This window comes from Podarcis pityusensis (genome assembly GCF_964106645.2).
Source record: "Podarcis pityusensis genome assembly, chromosome: 2".
Lineage (NCBI taxonomy): Eukaryota > Metazoa > Chordata > Lepidosauria > Squamata > Lacertidae > Podarcis > Podarcis pityusensis.
Window position 1 is genome coordinate 30,696,211 of NC_138029.1, and position 20,772 is coordinate 30,716,982.

A 20,772-nucleotide genomic window follows, 5' to 3' on the forward strand; every position below is an offset into this window, starting at 1 on the left:
TCTTGCTTGCATACTGCACCAGTGGTGGGGGTTTTCCAGAAAATTCTGAACTAGGAAAACTTCCTGGGGAAAATCTTACGGAAATTAAAATGACGTGGGATGATTTGCATCCGGAAATTTTTAGTTTGCATGTGAAAATTTTCTGATGCCTGAGAAGAGTGAGCTAATTGAAGCATGTTTGTTTTACTTGCATTTAATAAACAAACTTTGAAATTGCCAAGCTTGACTAATATTGCAGTTGGCATCCATTTATTATGACTAATGCACTTATGAAACAGAAAACTTTCCGGGGGGTGGGGGGGTGGGAATAAGGTGCTCGAGATTTTTCTGCCTCACATCACAGCAGTTCTGAATGCATTTGACACACAGTTTGGTCATCTTGTGATGTTATAAAGCAGCCAACAATAAAAATGAAAATTAAGAGTAAAAGGAGCTTTCATCTTCTTCAAAGCCTAGATGTGCCAAACTCCAAGCTTCTGGCATCACCTGTATTATTCAGCAGCACTGAAGAACACCACCACTCTCCCCCAGACAGGGAGATTAGTGTTCGTATGGAAGGATGGTGTGGCCATTTACGGGAGTCCTGGGCATCATTTGCATCTTCTTAATCTTATTATAGTGGTACCTCAGGTTACAGGCACTTCAGGTTACATACACTTCAGGTTACAGACTCCACTAACCCAGAAATAGTACCTCAGGTTAAGAACCTTGCTTCAGAATGAGAAAAATCGTGCTCCGGCGGGGGGGGGGGCAGCAGGAGGCCCCATTAGCTAAAGTGGTACCTCAGGTTAAGAACAGTTTCAGGTTAAGAACGGACCTCCAGAATGAATAAAGTTCTTAACCTGAGGTACCACTGTATTTGTTAAATTGGTATAACCCCCTTCATCTGAAGAGCCCAGGGCGGTTCAGAAAAATACGAAATGAGAATTCAAAATACTCAGTAAAACAAAAACAAACCAATAAACCCCCTCCCACAAACACATTTTAAAAGCCACAGAATGTTAATCAGCTGAATACCAGGTTGAAGAGAAACATTTCTGCCTGGTCCCTAAAGATATGTAATGAAGGAACCAGGCGAGCCAAACCAGCACTTTGAATTGGGCCCAGAAGCTACTGGGTTGCCAGTGTAGTTGGGCCACTGTGATAATCACACAGGGACGTTTAACGGTCTATTGATCCCTGTGCCACCACTGTGCTCGCTTCCCCGCTGCCACCAACCAGTTACTCTCTGGTAAAACACTGAGTCCAGTCAGTTGTTAAAAGTGAACAAAAAAACCCACAAGTTTATTTTACAAACATTAACAAGTTTATGGTTTCTCAGATAATATTCCTGTCAGTTTCTTTACCGGCCTATACCTTCCTAATACCTTCTGACTGATTATCTCAACCGTTTGACTGACTCCTCTTAACAAATTCTCTCACTCTCTCACACCAGACTAGCCCAACCCACAGACTTATCTTCTCTGTCTGTTCTAACTCCAGACTGTCTTCTCAACAACTCTAACTCTCTAAAAAACCTCTGTGCTTTAACCTTATACACAGTTAACTCTGCCCCCTGGGTTCCCATTAGTTAGTCATTTTACAATTAGTTAACCCTTTCCCTATGAACCCAGTATGATGTCACACACATAGGAGTGCAAATGCCACAGCCACGATCAGTGTAATAGGCTTAAGCCATCTTGCCCCTGTGAGCAACCTGGCCACCGAATTCTGAAGTTTCCAAACTGTCTTCAGAGACAGCCCCACGTATAACTCATTGCAGTACTTTAACCTAGAGGTCACTAGAGCATAGATGACAGAAGTTAGGCTATACCTGCCCAGATTAGGGGCACAGCTGGGCCACCGACTGCAACTGATGGAAGGCACTACCTATGCCACCTGAGCCTCAAGCAACAGCAATAGATCCAGAAGGACCCCCAAGCTACATACCCACTCCTTCAGAGGGAGTGTAATCCCATCTAGAGCTGGCATCCTCTCATCCATCTGGTCTAGGGAACTGCCCACTAGCAGGGCCTCTGTCTAATCTGGATTGTGCTACAGTTTGTTGGCTCTCATCCATTTCATTATCTCGGGCAAAAACTGGTTGCTTTCAAAGTAGCTATGGCTACAAATTGGATGTGATTAAGAATGCAGGCAGATTGGGGTGCTGGCTGAGGTTGGTGAAGCAATGCCCTATTCACTCTAATGGACCAGCCTCCCTTGCCACTCAGTGCTTCCATCAGTGGCTACACCTCTACGTCCTGACTTTACAATTCTTAAGCATTTCACATATTGCAATCTTTCTATGTCAAAGGAAGCAGAAGCAGATGATGCGTGGTGATAATGTGTGTATGCTTTGGGTAGCTGCAATAAGCCACCCAGGTTTCCTTGTACACCTAAACACAGCAAGAAACCTGTATTTGCCACCACCTGCTCTGATCCACCTCATGAGAAGAGAAGGCTCCCTGGAAAAGACCCTGATGTTGGGAAAGATTGAGGGCACAAGGAGAAGGGGACGACAGAGGACGAGATGGTTGGACAGTGTTCTCGAAGCTACCAGCTTGAGTTTGACCAAACTACGGTAGGCAGTGGAAGACAGGAGTGCCTGGCGTGCTCTGGTCCATGGGGTCACGAAGAGTCGGACATGACTAAACGACTAAACAACAACAGCTCTGATCCAGGAAGAGGCTACCTGTGCATGGAAGGCAGGCTCCCACATGTGCCCACAATGCTGGGCGAGGAGCTGTATGCATGGATGGGTGTGGCATGAGGGGGTTAAGCTTGCTGGCCCAAAAGCTGGAGCTGCCTGCAAAGCAGCACATTTTCAAAAGCTAGACACCTGCCAATTAGTGGTTTGGTAGGAGGAATGGAGGTTGGGGTGGGGGGTGGGGAGGCTGGAATCAATCCCAAAAACACACGGGGGCAAGCCTCACAAGATGCTGAAGAAATAACACGGTTTATTTCTGAAAGCATTCTCCTTATACCTAACATGTTTTGACTGTAATTCTTTGTCAGAGGAAGTTAAAAACCAAATGCAGAAAAGACAATTAGCCAGTATAACATGAAGGTTATATTCAGATCCTATTGTGCCATTGGAATACAGCTGAATATATGCTTCGTTATACATGAAAACATCGCTCACAGGATCTCAGCACTGGATTCTGGTCCCCTCTTCCCCCCCTCCCCAAACACCTGGTTGTGATTTTAGGCTGTGTACACACATAAAGGTAAAGGTAAAGGGACCCCGACCATTAGGTCCAGTCGTGGCCGACTCTGGGGTTGCGGCGCTCATCTCGCTTTATTGGCTGAGGGAGCTGCGTACAGCTTCTGGGTCATGTTGCCAGCATGACTAAGCCACTTCTGGTGAACCAGAGCAGCGCACAGAAACGCCGTTTACCTTCCCGCTGGAGTGGTACCTATTTATCTACTTGCACTTTGATGTGCTTTCGAACTGCTAGGTTGGCAGGAGCAGGGACTGAGCAACAGGAGCTCACTCCGCTGCGGGGATTCGAACCGCCAACCTTCTGATCGCAAGTCCTAGGCTCTGTGGTTTAACCCACAGCGCCACCCGCATCCCGTGTACACACATAGCTTTGCCCAAAGAATCCTATGAACAGTAGTTTACCTTCCACAGACCTATGATTCCCAGTACCCTGAACAAATGACAGTTCCCGGGATTCTTTTTGGGGGAGGAGTGGATGTGCTTTAAAGGTATAGTGTGTATGCAGACATTTTGCAAAAAAGGGGGGCGGGAGTCAGTGCATACTGACCTGATTGCTCTGTCCACACTGTGCTGCATCTGAGTTATGATGTGATGTACATTGTCTCCACCCTGTCAGAATATAGGAAGAGCCCAGCTGTTGGATCAATTTAAGGGTCTGTCTTATTCAGCATCCTGCTTCCATCTGTGACTGGCCAGATTGGCCTTCAGGAAGCCCACAAGAAGGACAGAGCATGGAAGCCCTTTTGGGTCAGGCTCAGGCCATGGGTACCAGTCTGGAGCCAAGAACTGGGAGTCAAAAATAAAGAGCAGAACTCAAGAGTAAGGTTATAGATGTATAAGACATAAAGGTAAAGGGACCCCTGACCATTAGGTCCAGTCGTGACCAACTCTGGGGTTGCGGCGCTCATCTCGCTTTACTGGCCGAGGGAGCCGGCGTACAGCTTCCGGGTCATGTGGCCAGCATGACTAAGCCGCTTCTGGCGAACCAGAGCAGTGCACGGAAACGCTGTTTACCTTCCCGCCAGAGCAGTACCTATTTATCTACTTGCACTTTGACATGCTTTCGAACTGCTAGGTTGGCAGGAGCAGGGACCGAGCAACGGGAGCTCACCCCATCACAGGGATTCGAACCGCCGACTTCTGATCGGCAAGTCCTAGGCTCTGTGGTTTAACCCACAGCGCCACCCGCGTCCTTTGTATAAGACATACCAGAGCTAAATTAGGGCTTGTTGCTCAAGCAAATGTTAGTATTTGTACCTTATTTGCTAGAAAAGGTATTTTATAAAGAATAAATTGTATGGGGAAAAAGAAAACATATGTAATGTGATGTAATGTAATGTAATAACAGCTGCAAAATCTTGTGACTCCAATTAAGGTCACAGAAATGCTGAGCCTTTGCCTTGTTAATTTGTTAACTCCCTTTAAAAGTGTGTGTGTGTCTTAGTCTTAGTCTTAGATAGGAGGAGTGGGAGTTGAAAGTTGGCTGGTTATCTTGCCAACATGGGAGTGTGGAAATGTCAAGCAGATGCTGTGTCTGGAGGAGGTTGAGAAGGCAGGCAAGCCATGGACTGATAACTTATGCACTGCTGCGAAGGAGTTTCAGAAGCAAGAAGACCCTCTCTTGGGCTCAAGGGAGAGAAACGCATTGTATTGCATAAATAATACTTCTTGCTAATAGTTGCCATCCTGCAAGTAAAGAGTTATCTTCAAAGTCTTGTGTGTGGAGTCTACTTCATCACTAGGGCTTCGAGGGTGAAACCACTGGAGCACTCTGCACGACTCAGAAAAATAGCTCACAGCAAAACTAGCCAATGAGCCAGGAGACCCTCCTATAACTCTTTCCTGCACTGGAGGAGTTAGTGAACAACCTGGGTGGTTAGAACCAGTCTAGTTCCGAGACGCTTCAGCAATGTGGTTCACCACATGGGGCAGAGCGCAGCTGTTCCTGACACTTCAATGCAGGGATCTTGCAAAGCCCGAGTTAGCCACCATCCGTCAATCCAGAAATCCAACAACACTCTGGGCAGGTGAAAAATTTGCATATGTTTGATTATGAACTTGGAATGGGCAATGGGATGGATTCCAAGCAGTACTGCTAAGGAACCCCTTTCCCCGAAGTGCAGTCTGATGCAGAGCAAAGGATGGGCCTTGGAGCGGCACACCTGCCTGCAGGTATTTCTGTTGAAACACACACTGAATTGATAGAATGTGACAAGAGCCTGCCTCTCTGGTCCCTTGAAGGCACTGCAGAGCAGCTCTTTCCTTGCATGTTGAAGAAATGCAAATTTTGTAATAAAGAGTGTCTGGCTATTTGTGGGTTAATGTTCCTGGAGAGCCAGCAGACTTCCAGCAGCGTCTGGGAAGCAGAATGTGTGGGAGCTATTTTAAGATGGCTGTCCTTTGTGCAGTAGCAATGGCTAACTATGATCGTGAACACAGTTGCAGTTCACCGTACCCTGCTGCTGTCTTTCCTGGGAAGCTGGAAAATACCCCTTGCCCAAGCACACCGCAAGGAATCCCAGCCATGAGTTTAAGGAGCGCATGTGAGCACGGCGCCTGTTTCCAAGTCCCTGTAATGCAGAAGGCAGAAAAGTGACACAGCACCACTGCTTTGTGCAGCTCCTTTGCATTAGGCAAAGAGGGGAGATCTGCAGAAGTTGGCATAAATGATTTTGTGGTCCCTTTCAGCTCACAGAAAGGCAGCATGGGGTGTAAAGGAGTCGCTTAATGTGTGTGTGAGCGCGCAGGGGGGAACGACAGATTTTGCAGTTACTGTATTTCAATTTCAAGGCAATAAGAATCTCATTTTCACTGCCGCAAAAAGACGACGTAAGCTGTGGTGCAGCAGCTTGTCCACTAGATGCCACCATTTAAACAAAAATGTCCTGTAGCTGTCCATGCAGGAGTTTTGGGGTGTCTGTAAAGCTGCCACCACCACATGTGTATCAGGCAGAAGGTTGGTTCCTGCACCCCTTCCATCTCAAGTGGTAGAAGGATCAGGGCATCAAGCACGGGGCATGTAACGATTGTGCTGTGCTGTGGGCATGGCGGTGGGTTCCCATGCAGCCCTGTGCTCAATGTGCATGCAGTATTGTTGTTGTGTGAGAACTATGTAAATGGAGCCTTTGGCCCATAATAAAAAGCACTACTGAACTTCATTCCTCATACGTCCATGGGTAGCCATGCTCTAACAGTGATGGAGAAAGCAAGATTTTGTCACAATGATGGCTGCCGGATCAACACCTGACTCACCTTAAGCATTCTGCATATGCCTGAGCACATCCCACAGGAAGAAAGTCAATGCTTTGTGTTATAAGAAAAAACTGCTCCTTTTCCCTTATGGGGTACCCAAGAGCCCATATAGAGTCCTTTTTTAGGTTCTCTATTGGTAGGAGAAAATAACAGAGGCAAACCAGAGAATATTGAGAAGTAAAGCAGCTAGTAAGCCTGATTTTTATTAAAGCTGTTGCAACACACTGGAGGCAGGAAGAGAACCCCGAACCATGCGTGCAAGCCCTTATATAGACTTTTGAACTGCCCACCCTGGAGCTCAAGACCACCCCTCCATACATCAGACATACATCACAGAAGGGGTGTAGCCCAAGACCACCCCCCAATACATCATACTTACATCAAAGAAGGGGCAGACTACAACAGAAATCTGAGTGCCTTGTTTTTATCCTGTTTGCCAGGTTACCTGATTGGATTACCTGGGCATCCAGGCCACTCTTTTGTTATGATAACTACTCAATTCCTGAATCCAGGTCACAGGCTCACCCTATTCATATCTTAAATGTACCCTTGAGACAGGATTTGTGAGCAAAGAGATGATGGGGAGGCTCCCCATTTTCTTTGACCTTGCAGAGAAATATTTGAGGTCAATTTGGAAGAGACAAAATGGTTTCAGGATTTTTCCTGTACTGATTCAGACATGTAGTTTAAATATTTATGATTGTGTTTGCCTGGTACATTTATTTTATATCTTAGACCTTATAATTCTCATAACATTGTGAATTGACCCATAGTAGATATTTGCATGCACCTTGATAAACAAACCAGTTCGTCCGTCCATAATTTGATGTGTGCAATGCATCCTGATAGTTGCTGGGGGGTGGGGGTGGAGGGCAGGATATATTCATTGTGTGAATCAGTTTCTCCTTTGGATAGAGGATAAAACTTGTATAACTTGCTTGCTTCACCTTTGGAAGAAGGTGCAGGATATAAATTTAATAAATAAATAATCACACCGGAATGTTGGTCAGCTGCTGTGTTCAGTGGCGGCCCTCGGGGTCACAAATTTCAGCTGTGCGATGCCAAAGAATTTGCCAAACCCCCCACCTCTCACCTTCCATTCTACATCATAGTTGCAGTGCCCCTGAGACTTGGCACCCAGTGTGACCAAACCACCTCTGCTGTGATCATTGTAATTGCTTACAGGAGGCCAAGAGATGAGAGGCTGAGGTTGCAATTTTAATCGCCACTTAGGTGGGAGCAAGTCCAATTCCCCCCATGCCTTTAAAAACAAAAACAAAAAACTTGTACAGTGGTACCTCGGGTTAAGTACTTAATTTGTTCCGGAGGTCCGTTCTTAACCTGAAACTGTTCTTAACCTGAAGCACCACTTTAGCTAGTGGGGCCTCCCGCTGCCGCTGTACCGCCACTGCACGATTTCTGTTCTCATCCTGAAGCAAAGTTCTTAACCCGAGGTACTATTTTCTGGGTTAGCGGAGTCTGTAACCTGAAGCGTATGTAACCCGAAGTACCACTGTATTAATTTTCTCTCAGCAAAACATTGCATTTATTAAATTATCACTTACTTCAAGCAGAGCAAGGCTGCTTGAAATGCCCCCCCTATGCTGAATTCGGGGAAATAATTATTTCACCTCTGTTCAGTGGATCAGCAGAACCAGACAATGACTTGAAACTCATTCCTTTTCAACTTTTTATTTATTTCACTCAGTGAAAAAATGAAAAAGAAGGCAAATTCCTTTTGAAACGCAAAACAAGTGGTGTTGAGATGCTGCAAGCGGCTTGTTACAAGAGAAGCGTAATCAGGAGAAGAACCAGGAGGAGGAATCCAAATGAGGGAGAGAGAGAAGTAGAAGTATTGTTGGCTTGGGTACATGTTACATTCTTTATAGGACCGTTGTTACCAAAAACACCCTCTTTGTGTGTTTTTAACAGGCCACAGGAAGATTCACTTATGCAGCCCTTCATGTTGTAGTTTATGACATTCTCGTCTGTCGATGTAACAAAACTAACGCAGTAAGTGTCTGAGCCAGTACAATCCACCACTTCTGCGGTACACTTTCCTGTGGGAGAAAAGCAGCCCGGGCAAGACTTTCCATTGGGCTTGGTGCTCTGTGGTGGAAACGTAGGAGTGGCCGGTGTGCAGTCAATCTCCTTGCAACAGGTGATGCTTTCCCGCATGAAATTCCCTTTGCCATGAGTCACCTCGATCAATCCCAATTTGCAGGTCTCGGAGGATGCACAGCTCTTGCTTATTTTTTTGTCTTTTGAATTGGGGACTTCAAGCAGAGAGATTGAACAGGCATCTTGGCCACTGGGACAAGGCTGCTTCAGACCCGTGCAGTTGTTTGTTCCATTGCAATACTCACATTCCAAAGAGGCGCCTGTAGATAGAAGCACAGAGATCAGGAAAAAAATCCAGGAGAGTGTTCATGGTGATGGGAAGGGCACAGAGAGAGACCTAAGTGTTTTAACCATCATGTGAGCTGGAGGGCAGGGAGCAAGTCCCCTTGAACTCAGTAGGTTTTACTTCCTTCTTAGGATTGCACTGTGTGAAAGCACCTCTGTGCATTTAATGGACATGCAACATGGAGAAAGGACATCAGTAAGAGAGCCAGGAACAAACCGTGGCTTCAGATCCTGGCTATGTTCTGAAGCCATAGTTGAAACAAGCCACAGTTCCGTAAGTTCAAATGTCCCAGGGACACAGGGAAGAGATGAAGATAGCAGCATGCAAGCCTGAGGGTTATTCTCATAGATGGAAACCATGGTCATTACTTTCAAAACTAATACCATGCCAGTATGCTAAGACAAACTTAAGAGTTCACATTTTATGGGGTCTTCTGCCCATTGCCAGCAAAGGTTACCTTTGATTGAAACCTCATGTCCTTGGGGATGTTATCCATGGGACCATTTAATCAATCCCTTGCTAACGAGCTCTTTTCATCCTCTCTGTTTTGCCTCATGGGTGACCTCCAAATCTGCTCTACCACCTTCCTGGAAGGGGGGGGGGGGTCCAACCACTCTCTCTATAGGCCATCTGACAGATCACAGCTACTCTCCAATGAGAGATGTCTGGTTGTTTATTCCAAGTTGCATGACCTATCTGAGCTTTAGTAAAATGCAACTGGGAGGAGAGCCTGCCCCAGAAATAGCAGAGAGCCCTATGACTGGTAAATCCCCCAGCAGCCATCAAACCATAGAAGGAGTTTTTTGTTTTAATTTCTGCCTGGAGAGGGGGCACAGAGGCTTATTGGAGTGAGCTGTGAAAGAAGCAGCGTCATTGAGTTTGGGGAGGATGGCACTCATTTGCAGATTACCTTGTTAATAGTTATTAGTTAAAATAGGCTACTGCTTGGTGTGCCTGCTGTAGAGCTAATGTTGGGGAACCAGGCTGAAGGTCCTCCTCAATTTCCTTCTGCTTTTCTACACCCCTCTTCATAGTAGCTAGTACTGAATGCTGTTGAATGCTCAGGTAACCTGATCCCAACTCACTGGCTGCAGAGTAGACTAGCCTGTGTGGTTTAGAGGGGAAAATGTTCATTTTGGGCAACATTTCAGCTCAGTATGTAGGAAAGGTAAATGTGTTCTGTATTGGACCCATTATTATTTTTTACATTTCTCCATGTCAAATGTCATTATAATGCACAGAAGTCCTTTGGTGCCTGAAGCAAGTGTGGTCCACCAGAGGTTGTTTGGCTACAAATTGCATCACTCTTAGCAATTGGCCACGCTGCCTGGGGCCAGTGAGAATCAAAGCCCCATATCTGGAGGGCTGCAGATCCCTCCCACCCCTATGATAAAGGATGATGATGATTACAGCTCCTTAGCTAGAACACATCCATTGAAATCAATATACGACTAACAGTGGGTACCACCCTAGGAGTCAATTCTGGTCTATAAAACAGCACAATATCTGGGGTTTGATGGTTCAGGTAAGGCATCCTTAGCCATGCTAGTAACCCCCCCCCCCCGATGCTTTGAACTCCCAGCTTCCATCAGTCCCAGCCGGCATGGCCAATGTTCAGGAATTATGGGAGTTGTATTTCGAAACTTCTGCAGGGGCACCAGGTTGGAAAAGTCTGATATAAGGGACTTTCTATGGATGTCACTGAAATTCTACAGCGCTGACCTTATTCATCAGAATTTACCAGTTTGGATTTAATCAGTTAATTGACCCATTTGTTGGTTGTATCCTTGAATGCTTTGGTTGCAGTTCTACTGAAAGTTTCCTAAGGAGCAAAATCATACCTGCATTTTTGGCCAGCATGTTCTGTGTGACACTTAAGGATCCGTCATGTGGCTCAGGTGTAATCTCCAGGAGTTCGCAAAGCAGGGCATAAATATTCACACTTTCAAAAGGATCCACCTCCAGACCTTTCTTAAAGGCTGGTCCCACAGCTCGGAATATAGTCTTCATGTTCATAACCTCATTGTCAAATCCATGTTCACCTTTATTGAATTGCACTTTGATTCTCTGAAAAGGAAGGACAGGGCATAACCTACTGCACGTTTTGCCTTGGTACTTCCCCGGCTTTCCTATGCGGTAACAAAGCAACGAAACAGCACATTTTTCATCTGTTGTGCTGTATATCAGGGCCAGCCCTACCATTAGGCACAGTGGGTAGGACAAAAGTGAGCTATTTGAAATGTGCCTTGTGTCCCCTAAGCTAGCTTCGCAGTAATTGAGAAATGAATTTCAAAACTGAGAGCTTTATATTTCCTGAACAAACATGCATACTACCTGGTTGCTATAACCCAATGTATTGCTTTGCAATTAAGAGTGCCTCCATACAACCTAAGAGCACAACCTCTGGCTGTGCAGTCCATGTACATGGCAGATAAGAGACAGATTTCTGTTTGTCTCTATACACCTGTAAGGATACTAAGCAAGGTCTTGTTTGAAGAGTGAGTCTGCAATCATAGCCTCTAAGGAAGAATCCTGATGGAACACAGCCAGGGCTTACTCCTGGCTAAACATGCATGAGATTGTGCTGCGAGACTGCAGTTCTTTGCAAGCTTATAGGAAGTGCACCCACTGAACAAAGTGACACTTGCTTCTGAGTGTGTATGTATGCATGGGAATGGGCTGTAAGTGTCCATAAGCAAAAGCTGCTAATTACGGGGCAAAATTGTTTCTCTGAATGAGACAGGAAGCTCTCTCAATGCGACACTTCCTTAGTAGAGTCCTAAGTATCCATAATGTAACAACTGCAAAAATCAGGATGACATAAAATAAAAGCATGAGGTCATCCATATGAACTCTGTTATTCAAAATAGGTTGGATCTACATTGACCTTTTTAATGTTTTTAGAACGATATTAGCTATATCCTTCTAAAACGTCACAGGGCATACTGCTAAAAAATGTTCATTACCTCCGCAGTTTCCCTTACTATTGGTTCATGGTTGCTCTGCAGCGCCTTCTGGTGTCACATTTTAATAATGCATTGTTAATGTTCTAAGCAACACATAACATGTTGCTTACATTTTTGAAATTAATTCCTTAACCCTTTCTTAATGTTATAAACCATGAGTGTAGATCCCTTCATAGCCTCTCCTTGTGATAACTTGCTAGTTCCTGAGTCCACTAGGAAGACCACTGTAATAAATATAACATAAAATGTACTTTAACTTGATCTGTTTGAGAGATGATTGAAGTTAAGGGGTGTGTGTGTGTGAATACAAACATGTTAAACATTTACTATAACTAAATTGTTAAAAATCTGGTTTAAGCAAAATTTCTAATATAAACCCAATTTAAAAAAATGTATTGAACCCATCTGGTTCCGTGTAAATGCCATGTGAAACAGTCAACCTGTCATATTTACATCAATACCTCCACTAGAAACAAAACAGGGGGGCATAAATATTGACGGGATATCACCATAATTAACCGCTAGGCTATGTTATGTTGCAAAGGCTCTCATATTGCTCAACTGGATCCATATTCCCGATTCAAAGTTTCCCACAAGAACCAGGATTTCAGAACTAGCCCTTTCTTTCAGATTCCTTGGTCAACAGAATGGATTTGGGGAGCTTACAACAGGAGATGGGAACATATAAATTACAAGAGCAGAGCTCAGTTCAAAGGCAGCCTTAGGTGGCGGCCATAGAAGTGGCAACCCTCTTCCTACTCTTGTCTTTCTTCAGAAGGAAAGACAGCATGAGAAAAGTGAGGCCAAGGAAGGTCAGTTCTGGTGACTCCACCACCACATATCACTAGGTGGACAGGATGCATCCATGCTTGTTCGGTGGGAATGGAAAGCAAGGATTACAAGCAGACAGAAACAGAGAACTGTTTTGCCAGAATGCACAAAGGGACAGCATCTACTACTAGGACTGGCTTTGCTAGGCAGCAGGGTGAAGTGACTGCTTTAGGCAGCACCATCAAGGAGATAAAAGAAGACAGGGATTGCTGTCAAACAAGACTTTTTCAAGTGTTGGCCCTTGCAGTGGTGGATTTAGGGGAACGTGACTGGTTTGCCTGTACTTATGCTGCAGAGGGTGCTGCAACAATGATGTAGAATGGGGATGTGGGGAGTGGGGATGCCGAATTTTAGCGTCACACAGGTCGCCACTGAAATCTGAAAGCCCAAAGTCTGCCAGTGTGGGAAGGTGCTATTTGGACTCCAACTCAGGCACCGAAACATTGCTGTCTGTGCTTCCCCCTGCCCTCCTAAGTAGACTTCCCTTCTGTTTCTCATGCACAAAACAGAAGACAGAATAAGGAAAGAAAAGAGATAAGCTGGAAGTACAGTGGATATGACCATACATACCCCATGGATCACGTAGCCGGGGTCACCGTACAGCACAAGAGGCGTGATCCGTGTGTTGTTGGCATAACGAAACCTCCTGGGGAATTCCTCCTTCTTGTAGACGTGGAGCTTGGGGTGAGCATTTTTCAGGGCTTCATAAACTTGTTCTAGTTTCCCTGGCTTTGGTTCCAGTAGACCATGTGGCCCATAGTCTACCAGCTCAAACTTAATGTCCTGGAAAGAGAAGTTCTGCACTTTCTGAAGGTGAATTTCATCTGTTTTTATCACCGTTTCCATGCCGTGGTCAGATGTGATGATCATGTTGAGGTTTGAGCTCAGGCCTGTCTCCTCAAGGCGCTGCCTCAAGTAACCCACCGTCCGGTCCACCTGGCTGACCATGTCTTTCCTCTCCTGGGATTCTGGGCCATATTTGTGTCCAGTGGAGTCGGGCTCACCAAAGTAAAGGGCAACGAAGTCAAGGTTTTCCTCGAGGAACCACTTCACGACTATGTCAATGTTCTGCCTCCACTCGGTCTCGTTGTTGTACTTGTGAAAGAGTTTCTCCACCCTCTTCACCATCACCTGCTCTCCATGATAGGTGGCATTTCCCCCAGGGAAGAAGAGGGAGGCTGTCTTCAAACCCTAGGATGAAAAATCACAGACCTAGAAACTGGCACAATAATTGATCCGAGCTGCATATGATGTAAACACAGGTTCTCTGGCCTTGGGTGCACAATTGGGCATCCTAAATCTTTAGCCCTCAAGATTGCAGAGAAAGCCTTGGAAACGCATTGCCAGTAGTATAGGGCGAACCCTCAAAAGCCAGCACAAAGCTGGGCAGCTCAGGGCTTGCCAGAGCATCCAGTGATGCAGGTGGATGAGGCTTAAGTGCCTCTGTAAAGCTCTTCCTTTCCCCCCATGCATCTCTTTGTCTGCTAAGCAAAGCAGAAACAAATATTTATTATTCATTCATTCATTAAATAAAACCATATGTGGAAAGAAACTCATAACTGCATGCAATGTCAGTTTGGGTCCTTTACTGGGGTGGTCTGTGGGTGGGTGTGTGTCTGCATGCAGCAGAAGGAAAGTGTTGCTCTAGGATCAGGGCAGTCCAGTCCAGTCCCCATCAGGGAAATGAACAGGAAGACCCTCAAATTCAGCTGGGCTGGCTGGCCAGATTTTGAAGTAGGTGAAGTAATAGGCATCACCATCTAAAGAAGAGACCCCCTGTGAAACCATCAAGTCCAGAGTGCACCTTTTTGGAGAGGCCCATAGATCCTGCCCCAACACATGGTGGCTTGGCTTCCACCGGGAGATGATTCAAAGGAAGGCATCCATATGTCATATTGTGTCTCTGGGCACCGAGCACAAAGATATACAGCAGTTCTCCCGAGATTTCTTGCCGTATGTGTGGCCTCTGTCATCGTGATGTGTGCTTTGGTAGCCATAATCACAGAGAGGCCAGTTCCTGACATCCATCACTTTGCCATCCTGATACATGATGGGGGCTCATCTGATGTCCAGCTCCTTGGGGGGAGGCCCTTCAACAAAGGGCCCAATGTTTCTACCCCTTGAGGGAAGGCCCTTCAACAGAAACATCTTTGACAACCTTTCTCCAAGTCTTCTGGCCGTGGTAATGAATTCCTAAAAACTTCTTCAACGTTAGATTTGTGGACATTAAAACAGCAGTAAGAAGCAAGAAGTTGATTGGATCCCTTCGGAACTTGAAATATGGGTACCCCCCCAAAAAATTAAAATTCGGCTGTGTAATTTGGAATTTATGTAATTTGGTTTGATTTGATGTGATTGGTCGGTTAATAAAAAATTATTCTTAAAAAAACACACAACTTCTTCAATGGGCTGATTCTCCAATTAATTTTAAGATAGTAGTTTTAGGACAGGGTTGGGGGAACCTGTGACCCTTCTCAGTGTTTCCCAAACTTGGGTCTCCAGCTGTTTTTTGGACTACAACCCCCGTCATCCCTAGCTAGCAGGACCAATGGCCAGGGGTGATGGGAATTGGGATGATGTTGCTGGGCTCCCTCTCCCAACAGCCCCAGCCAGCCTGGCCACTGAGAACAAAGCCTGGAGGGCACCAGCTTCCCCCCATCCCTACTTAAGAAAAACCTGTGATATTACCAATGTCTGTGAAGATGGTATGTGCCTGGATGCTTTACTTAGCAAGACCAGGGATGGGCTTGATGAAAATGATGCAGAGGTAGATGCAAAACTAACTTCATGAGAATGTGGAACTTGTTGGTCCGTCTGTCTGTCTGTCTGTCTGTCTGTTTCTTTCAGTGGCAAGTTCCAGAAGAGGGCCCCCATTTTGTTCCCTAGAAGTGTTGTGGGTTTATGGCTTACCTGCCTTTGTGCTGTGATCCAGATGGGGAGGCTGCCATTATCCCACCACTCAGACTTCCCCTGTGTGTTGTAATAAGGAAGCTTCTGTCCGGTGCTGACATTGTACCACATGTTGTGAACCACACCATGGTTCTCAATGTACTTTCCTGCCAGGGGAGAGTCGAACTTGGCATTAGTTACAAGCTGTCTGCTAGTAGGAGTGGGTGGGTGCATCTCCATTTGCCGTACTTGCTGGACTGGGAACTGATCCCCAGGGGCCACTGTGTCAGAGTCCCTTCCATAAGAACATTAAGAAGAGCCTGCTGGATCAGGCCAATGACCCACCTAGTCCAGCATCCTGTCTGGCAACTAGATGCTTGTGAGAAACCTGCAAGCAGGATTTGAGCACCAGAGCACTCCCACCTCCTGTGGTTTCCAGCAACTTCCATTACTGAAGACAGCTGGAGACCCAAACATTCAGAGCCCTCAGCTGCAGACCAGTCAAGTCTTTGCAAATGGTAGGATCTTCCCAAGTTAGCCCTTGAACTTTGCAGACTCTGATGGACTCCCTGTCTTATAATCGGCAGGAGACTGGTGCAGAACCTTCTTGGGCAGATCAGCCTCAATTCTAGATATTCTTCCAGTAGATTGTTGCCAGCATGAAATTGCTATGTCCCCTTCTTCTCAGGCTCATTTTGCTCTGTTTCCCCTGCCTATGTTTCTTCTTTGCCCTCTGCTATGGGCCAACTGCTATCTCACCTATGCCTGTTCCAGCATCACAGAAACTGATGCCAAATAATTCCCATGGATGTGGCTTAGTTGCCACCCTTGGATCCACATGCCAGTGTGTCACTGATGGTTGACCTGGCTCTTGAGAATCCAGCACAGCAAGGAGTCTAGGAAGGTGATGCTGTTTTGGACTTCAATTCTTATCAGCCCATGTCACAGGTTTTGCCCTTCACATTTTTAGCCTTAAACAACTTGGGGCCAGGTCTCAGGTGGGGCAGTGCTAAGAGTAATGCATGTCCAAGAGGTTTGCTTAAAATGCACCCAAAACTGAGCCTTTAGCATTATGGCTCCTGTCCTTAAAGAGCTGCCACTTCTGCTTCCTAGGGTCCCACTGTCCTGTCCTCATCTCTCCCAAGTGACCGGGCACTCACCTGTAAGCAGAGTGAAGTGGCAAGGGCTCGTCTGGGTGACAAAGGGAGGTGTGATGTAGCGGGCCTTCACCCCATCATAAGCCATGGCATCCAAATTGGGGGTGTCCACATCCTGGTCATAATTCCACCGAAAACCATCGAAGGAAACCAAAAGGAGCTTGCTGCGGTTGCTTGCTCTTTGCAAAGGGGCACAAGTTCCGAGAGCAAGGAGGGTAGCCACCAAGCCCAAGGAAGCAAACATCTTTCCAGGAAGGTGAGAGAGCGAGCGAGCAGGGAGAGAGTAAACACAGGAAAGGCACAGATTATATATGCATGGCAGGGTCTCAAGTTCACAGCTCTATCTGATCCACCTTCCCACACTTGGCTTGGGAACAAGTTCCTGCTGGGGTTCAAACTGTTTGTCAGCTTAATGCACAGTCAGCTTAATGTTGTTTTGTGCATGTGCATGGATACATGTGTGCGTTGAACATGCGGAATTTGATGATAGTTCAGGCTTTATTTCTCTCCTCCCCCACTCGACTCTCAGCACTGGTTATTTTCTGTAATAGGGCATGAACTGTCTTGCTATCAGTCCTGGAAGACCTGCAAGTTGGTGTGGCTGGATGGGGAATGGAAATAACACTAGAGTCAGCTGTGGAGGAGGACTTCTGGCAAGGCAAGATGGTGAGCGCCATGGCTGCGTTGAACTCCTAGGGACCGCCAGCACCAACCAAGCTGCCTGGCTGGTCCCTGCGCCGCCTTCAACCACCACCAACGCAATCAAAGGGGGAGCCCAGGGCATCCAAAACAACAAGCGAAGAGGCCGCACAGAGCCTCCTCCTCCAGATCATTATCCCATGGGGACCTAGAGCGCCCCAACAAAGCTCTGGGACCTGGAGGCCTCTGGAGCTATACAAATAACGAAGCAGAGACACACCCTGAACCATGCACCAACTTATCGCTGCCGCCGCCACCAAGGGAGAACACCATGATGGAAACCAGAGTGCACAGAAACACCATTTACCTTCCACATTCAAGAACAGTCCATAGTTTATCTCTAGCAAAAGATTTCCCTCCTTTCAAGAAGGCATGTTTAAAGGAAGACGTGGATGGAAGGTTTGCAAAGTATCCCAACAGATATGTCGTGTGTTAACAAATGTTTTGGAACTAGACTTGTAAACTGGCTAGAAAATCATCATAATCAACGTGTCTTGTTTTTATCACTTTAAAAGAGTTTGGATATGCAGAAATCAGCAGTGTGAAGTTTTTATTGACACAGATCTAAGTATTATCACTCCTTGCTCATTGGTGCAGATCTTGGGCCATGAAAGGACCTCCAACCCTAACTGGAGGGGGAACCTTCAGAAATTAGACTCATGCCCTAGGTTGCATGGTAGAGCAGCCCTGTTCCAAAATACCGTATTTTTTGCTCTATAAGATGCACTTTTTCCCTCCTAAAAAGTAAGGGGAAATGTGTGTGTGTCTTATGGAGCGAATGCAGGCTGCGCAGCTATCCCAGAAGCCGGAACAGCAAGAGGGATCGCTGCGCAGTGCTCCCTCTTGCTGTTCTAGCTTCTGGCTTAGCCCCTCAGTCCCTTCCCCCACCTCCCGGAAAAGCCCCCAAGAGCCGCGCAGGGCGTGTGTGTGGCTCTTGGGGGCTTTTCCCCGAGGAGGGAGAAGGGCAACCCATCAGTGACGGGCTGCCCTTCTCCCTCCTCGGGGAAAAGCCTGCAAGCACAGCATACACACTCCACACAGCTCGTGAAAGGGAGCACTGAGCAGAGCCTGGGATGCATACAGGCTCTGCTCAGCGCTCCCTTTAAAGAATATTTTTTTTTCTTGCATTCCCCCTCTAAATACTAGGTGCGTATTATGGTCAGGTGCGTCTTATGGAGTGAAAAATACGTAAGTGGTATTTCCTTAAGAGAAGAGGCCAGAGAAGCAGCAGTGCCATAGGCCTGTGACAAAAACAGCTGCCAGCAATCATTGACAAGCTGCATCTTTTCAATCTCAATCATTCATTCCCCAATGCCTCTCCAAAGCTGTTCATACAGGGTGGGAGGAAAGGGGAAAAGCTAATTAAAAAGGAAAGCATTAAAATTCATCAAAATGGGGCAATCTAAAATGCGAGCAGGCATAACTAAATGAAATAGATAATATACCATCACCAAGAGCTGAAATACAAAAACAATCTCTCTGTATCCCTCTTTCTGTACTCTGCTTCTCCAGTTCTCCAGCCTGAAGATACCTGGTTCCACGCATTTCTCTTCTGCTGCCCTCTGGTGTACGGAGCTCCTTCCATGAACATATATGCTGATCTGAACATGCATGTTGCAATGTCCCTCTCTTCCTTCCTGCCCTTCCGTAAATTCTCCCTTGCTGCCCCCAGCACATAGAGCTCCTTCCTTACGCATGTATGTTGATCGGTGCTCTCTCTCCCCCCACCCCACCCCCTTTCTACCTTTCCAGACCACCTCCGTTGTTTTGGGTCTGCTCCTTTAATCCCAGCTGCAACCAAGTTTGGAGCACGTGTAATACCGTTTGTCCATGTCCCTCCCTCCCAACCCTTGTCTCTCCTTCACCTCCTTCTGTTGTTCTCCCAATTACACTTCCAATGATAGAGCTGGATCGAGGAACACCAGCTCCTTCAGGGAGAGTAGGGCTCCAACCAGGGCTGGCAACTTACTGACTTTGATGTTTATTGATAGCACTGCATAAGTCAGCATTTCTCAAACTGTGTTCCTGAAAACCTGGGGGTTCCAAAGGTTAAATCAATAGTGCATGGCAGAATGGCACAGGCAAGGACAGTCACTTGGTGTCCTCATGCTGCTGGTCACTGAGAGGTGGAAGGACAAGGCAGCTGAGTGCAATGTGGCCACATCAGCAGAGCCCATCTGCTCCTCCTCAATGCCTCCTGGTAACTGGGGGCAACACACCCTTTACTGGTGTCCTGTAAGCAATGGTGTCCTGCTTGCACCACCCCTTTACTGGGTTGAATAGGCTGTTCAACAGGGCCTGTCCACCCATCAGGCAAGGTGAGGTGGCTGCTTCAGGCGACAGGATCCAGAGTGGTGGCAGATCCAGCCTGCAAGGAGCGCATTACCCACAGCTGTTGCTGCGTTGGTGGAAGGGGAGCTGCTGGAGGAAGAGTGGGTAAAAACTTTGAGTGACAAGGCAAAGAGGAGGGAAGAGACTTGGCGCTGCACAGCTGTGCAACAGCAGCAGACAGCAGCCACCCTACCGTGTCTCCCCATAATCCTGACACTAGTGATTCTCCAGGGTGGCCACTATAGTGCTGTGGTGCACCTGCCTGTTGTGGTAGGAGGGGCTTGGGAGGGAGCACAATACATTATGCCTCAGGCAGCAAAATCTCCTGGCCCAGCCCTGGTGTTCTAGCACTTGTTATGGGAATCCTTTCTATCAAGTTGCACCCTGGTGGCTAGGGTTAGGTGTGTTGCTCCTTTAATGCTAACAGAGAGATAAGAGATGAAGCCTTAAGGGTGGCAGGCTTCTCCCCTTCAGGGAAATGAAGAGATTGACAGCAAGGTTTTTTGAAGTCTCCAAGTTGCCACTCTCTCTGGCTCTTGCTTGCTTGCTTTCCCCAATAATCAACTCCTAAACCCACTTAAAAAAAAATTTTTTTTTAAGGGTTCTGCTGAAGTTATGCTTAAAATGAAGGGTTCTATCACCACAAAAAGTTTGAGAACCACTGGTGTAAGTAATAAGTACCAATATTTACTTACACAATTCATATTTCACCCAATAACAAAAGTTTTCTGATTGGCTTCTGAAACAGTAACAACAATATCATAAAAGAAACAAAACTCTGTCAACTCAAAAACAAAGTAAAGAAATACAACCCTGGAACCACATCACTTTAAGAGAGCAGGAGCTTGAAACAGAGCCAAGTAATAGGAAGTCCACGTTATCATTTTAAAAGCTGGAGAAAATCAAAAGATCATTGCCTGCCACTGAAAATACATTAGAGAAGGAATCAGGTGCAGGAGTGCCAACTTGGCCCTGCAACTGTGGGTGCCCAGGGTGTGAGTGCCATGCAGCGTGCATGGCCCTGGCACTGAAATTTGT

General features: G+C 46.4%; 1 protein-coding gene and 1 long non-coding RNA gene across 2 annotated transcripts in view; both read right to left on the reverse strand.

Annotated features, from left to right (window-relative positions):
- LOC308470724 overlaps positions 1-20,772 on the reverse strand; it is a 169,022-nt gene that overhangs the window by 41,711 nt on the left and 106,539 nt on the right. The window lies entirely within an intron of this gene.
- ENPP7 (ectonucleotide pyrophosphatase/phosphodiesterase 7) lies at positions 8,131-19,287 on the reverse strand. Its single transcript, XM_080993809.1, has 6 exons — positions 19,269-19,287; positions 16,708-16,948; positions 15,569-15,714; positions 13,229-13,849; positions 10,703-10,928; positions 8,131-8,835 (listed from the first exon to the last, which is right to left on the reverse strand). Exons 2-6 carry the CDS (start codon positions 16,946-16,948, stop codon positions 8,237-8,239), a joined length of 1,833 nt encoding a protein of 610 aa, XP_080849935.1. The 5' UTR covers positions 19,269-19,287; the 3' UTR covers positions 8,131-8,236.

Coding starts and splice junctions, on each gene's coding strand:
- ENPP7 (XM_080993809.1), bottom strand. CDS start 16,948: ATGTTTGCTTCCTTGGGCTTGGTGGCTACCCTCCTTGCTCTCGGAACT. Junction 15,715..16,707: donor CCACTTCACTCTGCTTACAG/GTGAGTGCCCGG, acceptor CTCCCCTGGCAG/GAAAGTACATTGAGAACCAT. Junction 8,836..10,702: donor CATGCTGGCCAAAAATGCAG/GTATGATTTTGC, acceptor TTCTATCTACAG/GCGCCTCTTTGGAATGTGAG.